We start from the raw sequence: 17,891 nt of genomic DNA, 5'->3' as shown, positions 1-17,891 counted from the left end.
GAGAGAATGCGTGCTGTTGTATTTCCATCCGCCGCACCACCGTTCAACACCCTCTCGTCCGCCCTCTCAGCCGTTGGTTGTCGTCGTCGACCCCCCCCCCCCCCCCCCCTCAGATGAGGTGTTCAGATTCCTATGAAACGACGGGCTCAGCTTGAAAGTCAGCGTTCCTGTTCTATAGGCCTTCGGGGCGCTTTGCATATTCGGTATATCACACTGCAGGAAAGCCCTTTCGCCGCATGCTGCGTCATACTTGTTTAAGTTGTCTGAGTCGCCTGAAGACTGGATGAATTGAGCAAATACGTTAACTGAATGGACTGCTAGAGGTGTCTTTGGAAGGGCAAATGAGCAGCTAGCCAGCCTGAGAACGTTGGGGATGAAAACCCTCACTGAGTTCTTGTGACGAACCCACCCCGGGATGTCTCTCTTTCCCTCGGTGACAGCCAGCACGTTACCTCACGTACTCGCTTGTCCTGGACGTCATTTTGCTGTCTGTGCCAAATTTGGATATTGAAAGTTACAAAAAATAAAGTTCCATTGCTCAAATCTTTCTCATACATGGATTATTGTGCTGATGGTCTGGTATTCATAATGCATACAGTTTAGTCATTTATAACTGAACGCAGAGTGGGTTTAATATACACAAACTTATTAGTCACAACATCTCATCCATTTTAGATCATGGTGAGACTATGTAGATCATAGATAATTAGTTGTTCCCTAAATAGTGTTCTCCAACTACATCTTTCATCATCGTAAGAACCTGATTAGGACACCTGCCTGGTGGGCCCTGCCTGGTGGGCCCTGCAATACCCCTGCTAGACATCCTCCATTGTATATGTAACAACCTGGCAGTCTCCACTGACACAGATCCACCTGCTCACAGTGCCGGACCAGAGAGTTAGATGCAGGTGGGTCTGCATGGATGAACGAACGAAAACAAACAATCCTGAAGGATTAAGTCATATGAAACATGGGGTGAGGCTTGAATCAGGTGCGTGTTCAGGGGGTGGCCTAAGGTGGCACGGGCCACCCCTGAAATCTGATTGGCTACCCCAATATATGATTGGCTATATGCCCAGTCAGAGGCGGGCCACCCCTGGTGCCACCCCTATCAAAAATGTATTTGGACACACCGCTGTCTTGACAGGCAGGCTGGGGAGTGCTCTTAACAGGGTGGTGGGCATCTTTTCCCTGCTTTGAACTTTTGGCTGTAGAGATCTTGTCCTGTTTTATTGTATGTAATGAATTTTTGTTTGAAGACGATCACACAAAGGACAGTTGACCATTTGAATGGCCATCTCATGTAGCTGTACTATCTCCTGATCTAGAGAAAAATGTGACATCAAAGGAGTTTGGGACACTAGGTCCTCAGCAGAGGCGTTGTTAGACATAAAACTCTACTGGGGCACAGGCCCCTATTCATATCCCTTTGTTTTCTTCCAAGCATTATGCGCACAATGCACTACTCGGCTATTGAAACTCCCCTTGCTTAACCCACTATACATATATAACAGTTCAGGGACCAAAATTTGGCAGGGACATCAATAGGTAATGCGAGCGCCCAACATTTTTGTCCATGTATTTGAGCATAAATACTGTTTTTTCTTTCACTTCATGTAATATTGTTTTGATGTTTTAATCAAAATAAGATGATCGGCAGGCCTATCATTTAGAAACTTTCTTCATTTTTTTTATGTTTTCTTAGCCTACCTCAATTGTGTTTTGTGGGCCGAGTCCGACATATGGACTTCTGTGTGCGTGCTGCAGTTGCTGCATGTTTTGTACAAACTAAATGAATTGTATTAAGCTGCCATATTGACTATTCAGCACTTTACAAGCTCTCTTGAGGAACCTGATGTTCAAGTTTATGTCTCGACTTGATGAGTCACTAAACTGTATTATAATGATGCTCACGAGTCCCAGGTGTAGCTCAGTTAGATATCAATCATATCAGTGGAAACATTGGTATGGGTGCCTTTTAAGAATCTCATGAATAAGAGTATGTTTGTATGTGTTTATGTATCTGTTTTCTTTTTTTTCTTTATGGTATATGTCTTGCTATTGGGTCTAGATTCCGTAATAAAGTTTTATCTATTCAAACTACACAGTACCGTCAGAATTTTCCTTCACATCCCCCACCCACCATCTTCCCCCGCTGTTTTTGCAATCATAAACAAAATACAATGAATCCTCATCCCCAGCTCAGCTAAGGTCCCTGACCCTGAAATAGTTTACATTATGATACAGAATCTAGGCAATGAATTAATTAATCTTGGTATGGTTTTGATTCATCGTGGTTCATAAAATCTAAATTTGCACAGTCGTTCATCCTCACAATGTTTTTATGTTGTCGAAAAGTCCGTTTTGATATATATTTATATACAGATCTCCGGTCTCACGCAGTCGCTGTGAGACTCACGCATTTCTCACGCTGAGATATAATTTTTCAATAAATGGATGAGGCGCAGGCATACTGAGATGATAGTTGTCTGGAATTACATAGGTTAAATTCCTACATCACCAGCACTACGCCAATATATATATATATTGACAGCTCGGCTAATGTAGCCTATGCATTTTATGCATACATGTTAAGAGCACAAAGGTGATTACCTCAACAAGGTGACGCAATCTCGCTGTCCTATATCGTTCAGGAGACCTCATTTAGAAGAGGAAGAAACTCAATAGGCTACTGGGATTTCCATTTCCTGATGCATGCGGATTTCCCCACAGAGCTAAACTATATTGGCTGCCTGCAAGTATAAATATTAGTCCATTACACTATGGCACATCGCAATTTAAAGACACTGGTCTTAAATACTACTGAGAGCAATTTATCACCCCAACACGTTTCAACTACACAAAAATATGCAGGTAAAACATCCGGAGTTTCTTTTGAGAGGGAGGCCAATACATAATATTGGCATATTTGATGTTGACTGATTGTATTTTTTTTTAATCATTGTATTCTTTTTTTTAATCATTGTTCTACCATTATATTCCAGGTTTTTCTTGTACTCACTATAATCCTCAACCTGACACTGACTTTAAAGGCCTACCAGTCTTCGTGCTTTCGTCGGGAGGCGCTACACGACAAACTCCAAAAGGTAAAGCGTCAACTTTGCAGAGGACTAATTAACACGGAAGATGAAGCACGCCTACCACTTGCAAAGACCGAGACAACTTGCCCCATCGGACTCTATTCCACTTCGCCAGAGATCATGAATCGCTCCATCTCCCCCTGGAGGTTAAGGTAAATAAACTTCTTTTTTTTATGATTATACCATCATCTATAAATACAGACAACAGGGATTGTGTACATTTGTTGTAGCCTATAAACCTATCTAGATTGGAATATTTATGAGTCGTTGTTTTGCAGAGTTGATGTGGACGAGACACGCTTTCCGCGGGAAATTCGTGTCGCTGATTGCCTATGCAAGGGGTGTATCATCAACAAGTCTGAAAATGCGGGATACATATCGAAACCTGTCCTCCAAAGTAAGATAGTGATAAAGTGGATACCCTGTCATCATGATGGAGGCTCGCTGAATGGATACTTACTTAAAACAGAATATGTCAACGTGCCTATTGCCTGCACCTGCGTGGTGCCAAAGACAGTAGACATGAAATATTGATTGCCTTAATTCCTCTCGTAGAGGATTTGGAAAAGACTAAATGTAGTGACGTGTTTCACATAATGTTGTGTTTGTTATAAAATGCACCTAAAGTTATTTTTTGTAATAACAGTAAACATGCTTATATGTAATAAGCTATTTAAAAACATAAATTATTTATGTATTTCTAATGCTCAGAATTTGTTTTGTATAATATATATTTATAGGGGGATGTTTTAATATTTATTTGCTATTTTGCTTCTTTATCAGGCATAGCCTGCTATTGTTTCTTATTTATTGGTAATATTGTGATAAAATCGGTTCTTGCTTATTTATTGGTAATAATGTGATACAATTGTTTTTTCTTAACCATGACCAATATTTTGGGTTGTTGGAATGTAAAAAAAAAGTGTTGCTAATGTTGCACAAATAAGTTTACTAAATAAAGAAAACACAATTGAAATGTTGTTTGTTTCCGCTCTTATTTGGCAATAAAGCACATGTGAACAAATATTATGTACCATGACGTAGAATGACCGCGACGTATTTACATGTTGCAGCATGGCTCTAAAAGAAGCTAGCTAGATATGTGTCGTCTGCCTTCCCATATTTCCTTTGAAAATATAAAAACAAGCATGATTCATTGGGTAACCTAAGTCTAAAGATGACTACCGCCATATTTTCTGCACTTAATATTCTCATTAAACCACTCGGGGGTAAGTCATCAGTACTAGATAACCTGGCTTTGAATGTGTAGGTACTGCTAGCTCGCTCGACCAACACTTCTCTACTCAAGCAGTGTACGCGTTGAACGTTAACTTGCTCCTGAACATTTTGGGTTGGTTGAGGGTTTAAGTTGGTTGAGGGGCAGTTCTATTGGCGTGTGTGAAGCCCTCTGTGACATGCTTGCGTGTAAAAAGGGCTATACAAATACATTTGATTTGAACAATGTAGTTAGCTAAACAAGCAAACATTTAATAATGCGTCTTCATGGATAGCTTCTTTTCAATGTTGTTATCGCAGCCAAGAATAGCTCTGTTTTGTGTTCTATCGGTTAATATAAAAGAGAATGTAATATTTTCTCTGATTGTGGTACCCAGCAGAAGCCATCAGTGTTTCCTGTAGCTTCATTTGTCGGGACAGTGCTCCGCAAACATCGCGTTGATTCGTTTTCCTCCATCCATCCCCTTCAGAGGCAGCAGGGCGAAATCCCAATCTCACACAGCAGGAAGCGCTCGTGGCTGCGCTGCAGACCAACCTCACTCTGTTGGAGGAGCGTCTCCGTGGAGACGGGGAGCTCGAGGAGTTGCGCGGGCTGCGGGACGAAGTGCAGGCTAAGGCTACCTGGGTGTGTAGCAACAGCCATGACCCCACGTGGAGCTTCGTCCAGGAAACTCTCCTGCTGCTGCTCAGCCTGTCACGCCACCTCGCCCTGCAGCTGCAGCTGTTCAACCAAGCCCCGCCCCCAGCCGCCGCCAGGCTGCCCACCCCCGAGATGGCCCCTCCCCTCCCGCCGGACGTGCTGAGCGTGAGCCAGCAGAAGACGCTGGGCGCCGCGCTGCAGTTCGTGGTGTCGCTGGGCCTCTGCCCCTATCTGGCGCCGGGGGTGGGGGTGCCCGTGGGGCGTCGCACGGCGCTGGGCTCCGTGGCGGAGGGGCTGGCGCGCGTCCACGCCGCGCCCCACCCCCAGCGACGCCTCCTCGCCACCGCCACGGTCCTGCTGGAGCTGGCGCAGCTCTCGTCCCTCGCCACCCTGGTCTTCACCCGTCACCTCGGCGACGTGATGGCGGCGCTGTGCCAGCTGGGGTACCGACCCAAGCGCCACGAGGGGCCCGGCGGGGAAAAGGTATTACAGTTCTGATCACGTGCACTGCCGGGTAGGTTGTTTGGTCCACTGGGTTCCACCCCACTGGTTTTAGCAGTGTGTACTGTGGAATGCAGCTTAAACTGCATAGGTTGATCCACGACGGTCTCCCTGTCGTCCCCGGTAACCGTGTGGCCCTCGTTGCGGTACGTAGGAGCTCAGCACAGAGGAACGCCAGTCCTGCCGACAGGCCCTGCAAAACCTTCTGGGTAAAGTCTACCAGCCAATTGTCATCAAGGAGCTGCTAATCCTCCAAGGGGGTCCCAAACAGGTAGGTTCCAGATGGGTGTCTATGTGTCTCCTGCATCTAGACGGATCCCCTGTCGTCACTCTCTCCTTCCGGCTCGTCTCTCCCTCAGGCCCCTCCAGGCCCGTCCCAGGGCAGAGCGCCCGGGGGCCCCCCAGGCCCGGGCGGAGGTGGCGGGGCCGCCCTGGGCCCGGCCCCCCCGTGGCTGAGGCGCCTGTGTGGGCAGCTGCTGTCTGAGCGTCTGATGCAGCCTGGTGGGCTCCAGGCTGTGGTGAGGGCCGTCCTGGAGGGCAGCGCAGGTGAGAACACACAGCAGGCCATGTAATATTTCCTTTGATTTGATCCCTTCCGACGCGATCGGCAACCGTTTACATCCGTTCTCACCGTGGTAATGGGAGTGGAAGTGGTGTGTGTGTGAAGCGTAAGCAAAACCCAGGGGAGGCCTTCTCTGTTAGTGAGCCCATCCGAGTGCTGCTCTTCCCGTTCTGGCCACCAGGGGGAGACTCAGACTGGCGGACGTGCGATGGGGTGGCCAGGATCCTGGCAGCCTGTCCTCAGCAGAGCCTCTCTGCAGACAGCTACTACAGGCTGGTGTGCCCCCAGGTCAGCCCACCGTGCTCTCTCCCGCCTGGGACTGCCGCTGAATTCAAATCCCACTGGCGTTGGAATTGAAAAGCGACGTCATGGCAACGGTGTCTTGGTCTCGCCTCAGGTCGTGGAGCTGCTCCACATCAGGGACAAGATTACGGCCCAGCAGTTCCAGCGCGTGGCCACCAGGGCGGCGCTCACCATGGTCGAGGACAGGCCAGAGTTTGCCCAGCGGTACCTCCTGGGCCCCCTGCTCAGCCCCTTCGCGCGGTGCAGCGGGGTCACGGGTCAGTACCTGGTGTTGCCACTCACCGATCTAGACAGAGATGGATTGGTTAAGACTTTAACTGCGGCTCAGTTCATGAAGTGTGTGTGTGTGTGTGTGTGTTAGGGGAGGGTGAAGATCAAGGCCCTGTGGAGGAGAGGGACTTGACACGCTGTGTCGAGGATGTTTTCAAGGTGAGAGGAACACAGTCCCAACCCCCCCCAAACTGAGCCCAGTGTGAACGGTGAACACTGATCCAGAGTATGACGTACCCCCACCCCCCCAGGTGTGCGTCGTGGGGAACCGGCCGTCCCCCGTCCTGCTGGAGGCCCTGGGAGGCGTGGTTCCTGTCCTCTTCGCCCTGTTCTGTTTCACCAAGCAGAACGTCTCCCACCTCCGGTCAGTTCTCTCGCACCCTCCCTCCCTCTCCCTCCTCCTCCTGCTCTCTCCTCTCTCCCTCCTCCTCCTCCTACTCTCTCCTCCCTCCCTCCCTCTCCCTCCTCCTCCTCCTGCTCTCTCCTCCCTCTCCCTCCTCCTCCTGCTCTCTCCCTCTCCATCCTCCTCCTGCTCTCTCCTCCCTCTCCCTCCCTCCTCCTCCTGCTCTCTCCTCCCTCCCTCCTCCTCCTCCTGCTCTCTCCTCCCTCCCTCTCCGTCCTCCTCCTCCTCTTAATCTCACCTCTGCTCCAAAGGGTTTCTAGAGGGTTTCTGGATTCTTGCTGGTGTTTACTTCTGTATTGAAGGTCCTGGGGTCATGTTGCGAATTGAATGTTTGTGTTTGACTTCTTGCTCCTTAGCGCCCCCTGCCAGGAGATTCTGCTGTGGCACCTGACCCACTGTGACCCCCCCGCGGCCCTGGCTGTCCTGAGGAGGCTGTCTGGTCTGGGAGGGGCGGCAGGCGGGGGGGCCGGGGGCGTGGACCCACGGTTCACCTTCTGCCCTGGCAGCGAGGGAGGGGCCAAGCTCACCGCCCAGGAAAACAGCAGGTGACCATGACCCGTCTAGAACCGAAAACCCTGTGTCACTAGAACCCAACAGTAGCGGAACCCACAGTCAGTAGAACATATAATGCCTGGAACCCCACTTCTCTTGGACTCACTTTAAGGAGAACAAATACCAACTGGATGTGGATCTAAAACAAGCATTGTTATGTTTCCCCCCTCTCCCCCTCTCCTCCCTGTGTCAGTGACGAGGACGAGGCACTGTACGAGAGGCTGTCTGGGGAGCAGTGGAGGCTGGAGTGTCTGGTCCAGCTGCTGGGACAGCTGCAGGACAGCAGCCTGCCAGGGGAGCTCTTCCTGGGGCTTCTGCAGGTATTGGAGCCTCCACCCTCCACGGAGCCCCTACTGTGCCTGGATCAAGGGCCGTCCCGAGTGGGCCCCCGTGGCTTCCAGAGCCGGCGGGAAGGTTCTGGAAGTAGGTTCTGGATCTCTGACCTGGGTTCCCTGCGTCTCAGGAGCTGACTTCCTGGGCCGCGGAGGAAGAGGAGGAGCAGGAAGTGGACGTGTCGGCCATGACTCTGCTGGAGGCGGAGCAGCATCGGGAGGGGCGCGTGGAGGGGCGGGGCCACAGGCTGGCGCTGCTGCAGCTGTTGGCTGTTCTGTCGGAGGGTCTACCACACACACTGCTGCTCCGCGAGCCCACCCAGGTGACACGCGCGCATACACACACACACATACACCCCTCACTAGCATAGACTGGGCCCCCAGTACTGTGGAGCAGTGCAGGAGTGAACAGCACCAGAACTCCAGTACCAGTACACAGACTGGAGGAAACCAGACCATGCTGACTCATGCTTGACCTAATAATAGTCTATTTTATCTGGGATGAGGAGGAGGAGGAGATGGAGGAGGGGAGACCTAACATGGTGTTGTGTTTTGTGTGGTATCTGTGTGTGTGTGTGTGTGTGTGTGGGTGTGTATTGTGGTGTGTCACCAGTCTGACAGGAAGCAGTACCTCCCAGATTGGCGGTCACCATGTCTCCTTGCCTCAGTGATAAGCTCTTATATTTAGACATCTTATCTCTGCAGAGTGCAGGCAGACACTTTTGTTGCTGAGAATTTCATTAGCGCTCCAACAAAGTGGAACAAAGTGGAGAAAGTCTCAGTGGTGCGCCTGTCAACCTATTTTTACTTGTTACTTAGGTGTCTGTCTGTCTGTCTGGCCGTGTGTCTAGCTCCAGTTTCTGTCTCTGTCTGTCCCAGGTGGTGGTGTTCATGGAGTCCCTGCTCCAGAGGGCCTGTGTGGGTCTGGCTCAGGGGCCTGGTACCGAGGGCCCAGTGGAGAGCCAGACCCTCCGAATGGGAATAGGCCTGGTGGCTGCCATGCTGTCTGGACCTCAGGTACTGGACCCCCCCCCACCCTCTCTCTCTCTCTCTCTCTCTCTCTCTCTCTCTCTCTCTCTCTCTCTCTCTTCCCCCCCCCCCCCTCCTTGGTGTGTGGACACACTCTCTGTCCTCCCTTTTTTGTGGTTGCTTTTCTCTCACTGATACATCATGTCTTTTAACATGGCCACATTCAAATGCCTCTACCACCCCCTCTCCCCCCTCTTTACCCCTCTCCTCCTCTCTTTACCCCTCTCCTCCTCTCCTTACCCCTCTCCCCCCCTCCTTACCCCTCTCCTCCTCTCCTTACCCCTCTCCTCCTCTCTTTACCCCTCTCCTCCTCTCCTTACCCCTCTCCCCCCCTCCTTACCCCTCTCCTCCTCTCTTTACCCCTCTCCTCCTCTCCTTACCCCTCTCCCCCCCTCCTTACCCCTCTCCTCCTCTCCTTACCCCTCTCCCCCCCTCCTTACCCCTCTCCTCCTCTCCTTACCCCTCTCCTCCTCTCCTTACCCCTCTCCTCCTCTCCTTACCCCCTCTCCCCCTCTCCCCCTCTCCTTACCCCTCTCCCCCCCTCCTTACCCCTCTCCTCCTCTCTTTACCCCTCTCCTCCTCTCTTTACCCCTCTCCTCCTCTCCTTACCCCTCTCCTCCTCTCCTTACCCCTCTCCTCACCCCTCTCCTCCTACCCCCTCCCTCCTCAGCTGAAGGGGGAGGACTACTCCTCCATGTCCAGGCTCCTCCCCCCCCTGGAGGAGCTATCCCAGAAGCACCCTGACCGGGTCATCCAGGAGCTGGCGTCCGACCTGCGGGCCGTCATCGCCACGCATGGCGCCTACCGCCCGGACAACCTCGCGCACGCCCCCCGGCGACAAGACCACGCCCCTCAAACTCACAGGACCCACGTTCAAGGAAGGCCCCAGATCAGCCAATCAGACACCTCCATCCCCCAGTCACAGACCAGCCAATCCGACACCTCCTCGGCTGCATCGCCACAGACGCACATCTCCAACCTAACCACACACTCCCCACACACAGGCAAACCTCCACCCCAGTCCCCCACAACCCAGCCCCCCCAGTCCTGGACTCCCTCACCAGCCCAGAGCGGAGCCCCCCACCCTGGGCAGACCGCACGGCTCCAGACCCCCAGGGGGTCAGCTGGAGGCGGGGCCGATCCTGACAGGGGGCCGTCGGAGGGAGGCGGGCCGAGCAGCGGCCCCCTGAGAATGAGCTTCTCTGATTGGCTGCTGGAGGCGTGTGACCCCGACGTGCCCACCAGGGCGGTGGCGTTGAGGGCTGTGACCCGGCTGGTGGTGGAGAGGGACGCCGAGGCCGTCCAGGCCCAGGACAAGCTCCTCTCGGTGGGTAGACCTTCCAGGCTGCGCGCTCCCGTCCTGGAAGCGTGAGGCCGCGTGGTTCCATGTGTTTGGGTCTGTGCGTGTCTGTGTGCGAGGAGGAGCGTATGTTTCATGGATGAGCTGATCCCATCAGAGCCCTGAGGGGGGCAGAGACGGTGGTCTTCTCTGGGGGAGGGGGTGGGGGGGGTCGTCCCTGGGGACTAGTTAACACGGCGGAGGTAGACCATGCAGGGGGGGGGAGCCACCAGCTCACAGCCTCATTTACTATGCTCTGTGATGAGAATCCCCTCTGTGTGTGCGTCGTCCTTGGCCTCAGATCATTGCTCCCACACACACACACACACACATGCACAAACAAAGACACACACACACAGGCACAAACAAAGACAAACACACACACGCCTCATTATTGAGGCCTCGTACCTGATAGACAGAGGGATTAAGAGGCTCATCCTGGTGTTCTGTGCTCCTTTGTGTCTTGTCACATGTCCTTGGCCATGTTGGCTCCATTGGATCAGTGTGTTGTGGAATACCATGTGTGGACCGATACATGTTTCTGCTCTGTTCTCTTGCAGCTGTTCCTTGAGAACTTGGATCACGAGGACTCTTTTGTGTACCTGTCTGCTATTCAAGGTGAGAGGATTCTAGGTGGTTCTAGAAGGTTTATATGAGGGTGACCTGGCTGTGTCTTGTTCTGCCCACTGTAAAAGGACGACTACAAAGAAAGAGGGGTTTACCGTGGGGATGTTGTCTTCTCTGCAGGTTTGGCGGTGCTGGCAGACTCCTACCCGGAAAAGATCCTGCAAAGGCTTCTGGGAGAATACGACCCCTCCCCCCTGTTTAGCGCCCCGCCCCAGACCCCACCAGCCCCCCCCAGGAGTCTGGAGACACGCCTCAAAGTGGGAGAGGTCCTGATGAGGGCCAGCCGGGCCATGGGTGAGCACACACACACACATACACAGACACACACACACACACACAGATACACACACACACACACACACACAGACACACACACTCACACAGAGATACACACACACACAGACACACAGACACACAGACACACACACACAGACACAGACACACACACACACACACACACAGACACACACACACACACACACAGACACAGACATATACAGACACAGACACACACATACACACACAGATACACACACACAGACATACACACAAACACACCCAGATATACACACACAGACATACAGACACACAGATACACACACACACAGACACACACACACACCCACCCCTTCATGTCCAAGCCGCAGGCTGGAAGATGGCCCTCTAGACCAGTGAAAGCAGATGGATGCTGAGGTGAGCGGTGATGGGCAGGACCCCAGCTAGCCACAACGATGCAGTTCACACAGCCTTAATGGAGGGGTGGTTCTCAATGAGCTTTTGAGCTCGTTGTCTCAGAGACTGTGGTTGTGTTTGTGCTTGCTCATGTGTGTGGCCTTTCTTATCCAGAACATGGTCATGTGTGTGTGTGTGTGTGTGTGTGTGTGTGTGTGTGTGTGTGTGTGTGTGTGTGTGTGTGTGTGTGTGTGCGTGTGTGTGTGTGTGTGCGCAGAAGTGTCAGACTGTCGCACTCACCAAGCTATAAAACTGACAACAGACAGTACAGGCTTGTTCTGATCTAAACTGTCTGTTGAGAAGGGAGTTTATTGAAATATATTTCTGTTAAGTGATTCCCTGTGCTGTGTGTGTGTGTGTGTGTGTGTGAGAGAGTGTGTGTGTGTGTGTATGAGTGTATTGCTGCCTCCCCTCTCTCTGTGGTTGTCGGCCAGACAGCAATCGTACCATTGCTCCAGACAGACGAGGGGTTCTTTAAACCAGACAGTCCCTGGCCTGACTCCTTGGCCCAACAGACGCCACTCTTAACAGTCCAGCAGCTGCTGGCTTTGTCCCGGGCCTCCTTCCTACCTCTACAGCCTCACGGACACAAAGAATGCCCCCCGGCCTCTATCCTAGGGTACCTCCACAGCCTCCCTGACACTTGGAGAGAATATCCTGAACTCCGACTGATGGGATGGAGGAGGAGGGGGGGTGTACTGGAACAGATGTCCAGGGGATCGAAAGAGTAGCACCATACGTCCTTTAAACCCTCTTATGCGTGCGCTCACACACACACACACACACACCTGTTTTCTCTTTAATTAAGGCAAGGATTGCTGTGAAAGTCCATGAACTAAAGAAAGGGCTGCTGATAGTGTGTGACCAGTAGAACCAGCTGGATGTATCCCATGCCTTCGCACCCAGCTCCCCCCCCCCCCCCCCCCCCCAAACCCCCCCCCCCCCTGTCACCTGACCTCCCCAGGACTTGGCCAAGTCCTGGCAGCAATGACCAGTGTGAGTCAGCAGGGGGCTTGGTGAAAGATGTCAACACACACACACACACACACACACACTTAAATAAGCAGTCTCTTACACTGAGGACTTTCCTCCATGCTGTTACAATCAGAAGGAGCAGCTGAAAGACCCTGCTGTTACCTCTGCAGGAGAGTGTGACTCAGCAGTTAGTGGAGAGAGAGAGAGACACGATGAGAAAGGGAGAGAGAGAGAGATGAAGGGAGGGTGAGCAAGGCAAATAGAGAGTGACTGAAAAAGAGAGCGTTCACCACCTCTAAGGCTTGGCAGTCAGGGTTATGTCGTGCTGCTTACACACACACACGCACACACACGCACAATCCAACCCTGCTAAAGGCAGCCCTTCAAACTGGATCCAACCCTGCTAAAGGCAGCCCTTCAAACCGGATCCAACCCTGCTAAAGGCAGCCCTTCAAACCGGATCCAACCCTGCTAAAGGCAGCCCTTCAAACCGGATCCAACCCTGCTAAAGGCAGCCCTTCAAACCGGATCCAACCCTGCTAAAGGCAGCCCTTCAAACCGGATCCAACCCTGCTAAAGGCAGCCCTTAAAACCAGATCCAACCCTGCTAAAGGCAGCCCTTCAAACCGGATCCAACCCTGCTAAAGGCAGCCCTTCAAACCGGATCCAACCCTGCTAAAGGCAGCCCTTCAAACCGGATCCTAACAACTAGCTGGTCGATTGATCAGACACCGCTGGTGTTTGAGTCCCTTTTGACCCTTCCTTCGATTGACCCCGGGCCTCCAACCCCTCCTCTGTCGTCCAGGTGAGCTGGCCCCCCACCTGGGGCGCCCCCTGCTGGTGGTGTTCCTGCGGGGCACCAGGGACGAGGACCACAGCGTGCGCGCCAGCTGCCTCGCCAACCTGGGGGAGCTCTGCCAGCGGCTGGACTACGCCCTGGGGCCCCTGGCCCAGGAGGTGAGCAACCAGCCTGCCTGCTGTCCTCCATCCAGCTGTCTGCTCCTCCATGTGTGTGTGTGTGTGTGTGTGTGTGTCTAGGAGGTCATCGTGGGGGGGGGGGGGGGTCAGCGTCAGGGAGCTGCAGGCGTGGCCTAGGTGAAAGGTCGTGGGCTCAGGTTTGTCCTGGTCTCGCTGGCCCCTCTGCGACGACTTCCTTCCACTCGGCGCCCGTTCACAAGCCCCGCCCCCATTGCTGAGGTCTGCTCTTTATTGGTGCGGGGGAACAGGAGGGGAGGGGCTATGTAAACGCAGGTTCAGCAAACGTTTTAGTTGGCAGAAAGAGGGCACGCGTGTTACGTGTGCGACGTGTGTGTGATTGGTGAGCGGTGTGTGTGTGTGTCCCTGGCTCCTGCTGCTGTAGTCACCGGCGTATATCAATCTGGTGTGTGTGTGTGTGTGTACGAGGTGTGTGTGTCCGAGGTATGTGTGTGTGTACGAGGTGTGTGTGTGTGTACGAGGTGTGTGTGTGTGTGTCCGAGGTATGTGTGTGTGTACGAGGTGTGTGTGTGTACGAGGTGTGTGTGTGTGTGTACGAGGTGTGTGTGTGTGTGTACGAGGTGTGTGTGTGTGTGTCCGAGGTATGTGTGTGTGTGTCCGAGGTGTGTGTGTGTGTGTGTACGAGGTGTGTGTGTGTGTACCGTGGCTCGCCGTCATGAATAAGCAGCTCTGTCAGTAAGAGGAACAGGGATGCTTATTCATGAGGCCTTCTGCTACTGCCTAGTCCTTCACTCTCCAGCTGTGTGTGTGTGTGTGTGTGTGTGTGTGTGTGTGTGTGTGTGTGTGTGTGTGTGTGTGTGTGTAAGAGAGGGTGCGTTAGCATGTCTTGTCCTTCCATCGATTAGTCCACTGGCAGTGGTCTGACCTCAGCACTGTAGAGCCCATAGCTCACCGTGCTGTATCAAGCTGTTTGCTCCGTCCTCCTCTGGGTAGCCTTATCTGTGTGTCGGCTAATCTCTGTGTGTATGTGTGTGTGTCTCCCCCCAGCTGAGTACCTGTTTGACGTCCCTGATAAAGACGGAGAAGGAGGCGGAGGTGAGGAGAGCTGCCGTCCATGTGATCACCTTGCTGCTCAGGGGCCTGAGTCACAAAACCACCCAGGTATGGAACCACACACACACACACACGCATGCCTGCAGACACACACAACAGGCACACGGGCACAGATCTGCACGCACTTATGCGTGCACACACACACACACACACATAACCCAACCACACACTTTGGGGGTGTGCTCAGTGTTATTGTACAAACAGGGCCAAGAAGCCCTATAGTTCAGGTAGACCATAGAGGATATTCCCCACGTCGCCATGGCGTCATAGTGTACACGCGCTCTTCAGGAAACCACTCGGTGGACAGGATGAAACGCAAGTGAGAGGAAAAGCCGAGGAATGCCTGGGTAGTGGGGTCAGAAGCTGTTTTCAGCCTGGCTGCGTGGACAGCAGCCTGGATGGGGTAGGGCCTCTCGGTTCACAGGGCTCCAGGCTGTTGTTTGACACGGCCGGGCCTGTAATCTGGTCCTGTTTTCCCCTCCCTCGCCGTCTCTGTGATAACAGGGCCGTCGAGGCAGGAAGGAAGGCCTCTCCCGTCCTGTCTGAGACGCGAGGACGGGCCGTAGATCGCCCTCGGCGCCGCCTGCCCACGTTTAGGGGCCGCGTTGACCGTGGGAAGGGGGCTCTTCACAGCTCAGTGGGTGTTACTGTGCCCGTGTGAACCCAGGCCTGGGAAACGGGTTGTCGCGTTCAGGCCGAGCTAGAAGGGGAGGGGTCAGGTCTGGGTAGGTAAGGTGTGTGTGTGTCTGTTTAGGGGGGGGGGGGGGGGGGGGGGGGGGGGGGGGCAGGTCTGTCCAGGTGAGGGCGGGGGTGGGTGGGCCAGGTCTGTCCAGGTGAGGGCGGGGGGGGGTGGAAGGTATGTCCAGGTGAAGGGCCCTGTCATTAGGGCCCTGGCTGCAGCTGGCAAGCTGGTGTAATGACACGGCCGAGTTGAGGAGAGCCTGACCGGGCAAGCTGGACCCTGACCCTCTCGCCCGAACCCCCCCCCCCCCCCCCCCCCCCCCCCCCCCCCCCCCCCATCTGATCTGGTCCCCTGCACCCCCCACGCCTCCCTCTCTCTCCCCCAGGTCCTGAGTGAGGTGCTGCTGGACCTGTACCGGGCTCTGAAGTGGGCGGTGCGCTCCGACCGCGACCCCGTCACCGTCCTGCACGCCCAGCTGGCCCTGGAGGAGCTCGATGACGTCATGAAGACGTACCTCTTCCCCCGGCAGAGACTGGAGAAGAAGATAGTGGTCCTGCCCTGAGGACAGCTGGCCTGCTAGACCCAGCTAGGCCCACGGGGACTAACATCAGTCACCTCCATAATGACACAGGACAAGCTTGTGTCTTGACCTTCTCTGCGTGAACCCAAACCTCAAGGCTTTTAAGTCATGAATTCAGTTAATCCACCACCTACTCAGCAGACAATAAACTATTTTGAAACTAAATGTGTGTTTAATTTGATTGTGAATCCAGACAGTAATCCCTAGAGAATCCAACATACTTTCCAGGTCATCTGTATCCCCAACCCAGACAATGGTTGCAACTGCACTTTAAGAATGGTGGTTAGGGTGAAAACGAGAATGTAAGGTTCGAGGGAGAGGAGGATAGAAGCTGGGAGGAACACGGGACAAGAGGGTAGGAAGCATGCTGGGATCGAAGTTCAGATGGAAACTGGGAATGAGGGTAGGACATATAAATGTTGTGTAGAAGGATGGATTCTGAAGAACATTCCATCTTTTGTCCTGGTTTCCCCTAGGAGGTGAGGGGGTTAGGCCCTGAGCTCCATGTTAACTGTGAGAGGCATGACTCGACACACATCACCCCCCCAACCCCCTTCCCCTTTTCTCCTTTGAGAAGATGACCAAGTCAACAGTGTGTATTTCATCTGTGTTTGCACATACGTGGACTGTCCTTCTCAGGAGGTGTTGCTGTCGTGACACGTTCCTGACACATCTCCTTGGCAGATGTTGGCCTCACCGAACTCTCCTTCCACTAGATTGGACGTGTGTTTACCTACAAGCATTTTCCCCTGGGCGCTTTAAATTCAGTGCCAGGCCAGACTAAGAATGACAATGGTATTAGTTTGCTTCAATGACTACCGGCTACTGAGTTTTGAGAACTGAGCTTACCTGGCTATAAATTCCATACTTCCAAATATCATTATTAAACAAAGGTACAGGTCAGTTTTATTACTTCTTATAACCATCCACCTGGGAAAAAAAGTATTTATGTGACAGAAGTGTATTGGGTGTGCCTAATAAACATATTTAACATAAACATTTAAGGAGTAATACAGAAAAATAAATACAAAAAAAAGAACCCTTAAAACGTGTTTGGATGTGTAGCAAGGCATCTCTCTTTTTCAATTCTGAAACTGCCTCTATTTCAATGACAGCATCATGACAGCAGTTTAACAGTCCTGTAACACAGCAGGACATGTGACCTTTGTTTCTGCAGGACTGGTGTCTCACCACGCAAACAAGGACATCCCTCCTGAAGAGATAATAGCATGGTCTCTCTCCCTATCTTTCTGTCAAACACACATACACACACACACACACACACACACCACAGCCACACAGAGAGCCATTACACTAATTACTGCTCAGCCAAGTGGCAGAGTGAGCAGTAAAGAGAAAAAGATGAAGGAGAGGGTGTGTGTGTGTGTGACAAAGAAAATAATAGAAAGTGTGTGTGTGTAAAATGAACCGGATCAGAGAAAGAGAAGGCATGTTTGATCGAGGCTATTGTCGAAGAAACACTTGCAGAGCCATCTACATAGTTTATAGGGACGCCTGGTCAACTGAAGGATCGCCCGTGTGTGATTGCAGAGTGGCTATTGATTATGTCAGGGGCTTGCTGCAGTTTCTCTCAATCCTTCTGCCGGGCAGAGTGGGACCCGCAGACTGTCGGTAGTGCAAATGAAAAGAGGAGGAGGAGAGGAAGGGGTGTAGATAAATAAGCAAGCCCATAAAGGATGCTTTGAGGCAGGCAGAGTGGAGAGGGCGTCTGGTGGAACAGTCCTGGGTCTTGTTGGAGGCTGGCTGCACTGCAGAACGCAGTGGAGCACTTGCAGAGGGAAGGGGGGGGGGGGTAGAGGACAGGAGAGGAGAGGAAAGAGGGAGAGAGAAGGGAGCGGGGTATGAAGGGGAGTGGAGGAGGGAGAAAGAGAGAGTGAGAGGGAGAGAGGGAGAGGGAGAGAGAGAGAGGGAGGGAGGGAGGGAGGGAGAGAGGGAGAGAGAGAGGCAGCGTCAGAGT

The 17,891-nt window shown here is 52.8% G+C and overlaps 1 protein-coding gene and 1 long non-coding RNA gene across 3 annotated transcripts; both read left to right on the top strand.

Annotated features, from left to right (window-relative positions):
* Positions 1 to 2,803: 2,803 nt before the first annotated feature.
* LOC124476261 lies at positions 2,804 to 3,707 on the top strand. Its single transcript, XR_006957028.1, has 3 exons — positions 2,804 to 2,874; positions 3,006 to 3,253; positions 3,380 to 3,707. It is a non-coding gene; the product is annotated as an uncharacterized LOC124476261 (long non-coding RNA).
* A 449-nt stretch (positions 3,708 to 4,156) lies between these two features.
* Positions 4,157 to 16,074, top strand: tango6 (transport and golgi organization 6 homolog (Drosophila)). Of its 2 annotated transcripts, XM_047033235.1 has the most exons (18): positions 4,157 to 4,330; positions 4,808 to 5,460; positions 5,633 to 5,749; positions 5,838 to 6,024; positions 6,222 to 6,328; positions 6,438 to 6,600; positions 6,705 to 6,772; positions 6,865 to 6,977; positions 7,373 to 7,561; positions 7,762 to 7,888; positions 8,032 to 8,223; positions 8,780 to 8,917; positions 9,600 to 10,256; positions 10,829 to 10,886; positions 11,016 to 11,189; positions 13,408 to 13,559; positions 14,586 to 14,699; positions 15,719 to 16,074. In XM_047033235.1, the coding sequence occupies exons 1-18, from the start codon at positions 4,279 to 4,281 to the stop codon at positions 15,893 to 15,895; spliced, it is 3,438 nt and encodes a 1,145-aa protein (XP_046889191.1). In that variant the 5' UTR covers positions 4,157 to 4,278; the 3' UTR covers positions 15,896 to 16,074. The 2 variants fall into 2 exon arrangements, with proteins under 2 accessions (XP_046889191.1, XP_046889192.1); XM_047033236.1 differs by lacking the exons at positions 10,829 to 10,886; positions 14,586 to 14,699; positions 15,719 to 16,074 and having other exon boundaries at positions 13,408 to 13,495.
* Positions 16,075 to 17,891: the final 1,817 nt, after the last annotated feature.

Source organism: Hypomesus transpacificus, chromosome 14, assembly GCF_021917145.1.
Source record: "Hypomesus transpacificus isolate Combined female chromosome 14, fHypTra1, whole genome shotgun sequence".
In the NCBI taxonomy this organism is placed as follows: domain Eukaryota; kingdom Metazoa; phylum Chordata; class Actinopteri; order Osmeriformes; family Osmeridae; genus Hypomesus; species Hypomesus transpacificus.
The sequence above is the reverse complement of the archived record's forward strand: the minus strand, read 5'-3'. Positions and strand labels throughout refer to the sequence as shown.

Coding starts and splice junctions, on each gene's coding strand:
- tango6 (XM_047033235.1), top strand. CDS start 4,279: ATGACTACCGCCATATTTTCTGCACTTAATATTCTCATTAAACCACTC. Junction 6,329..6,437: donor ACAGGCTGGTGTGCCCCCAG/GTCAGCCCACCG, acceptor GTCTCGCCTCAG/GTCGTGGAGCTGCTCCACAT. Junction 8,918..9,599: donor CCATGCTGTCTGGACCTCAG/GTACTGGACCCC, acceptor CTCCCTCCTCAG/CTGAAGGGGGAGGACTACTC.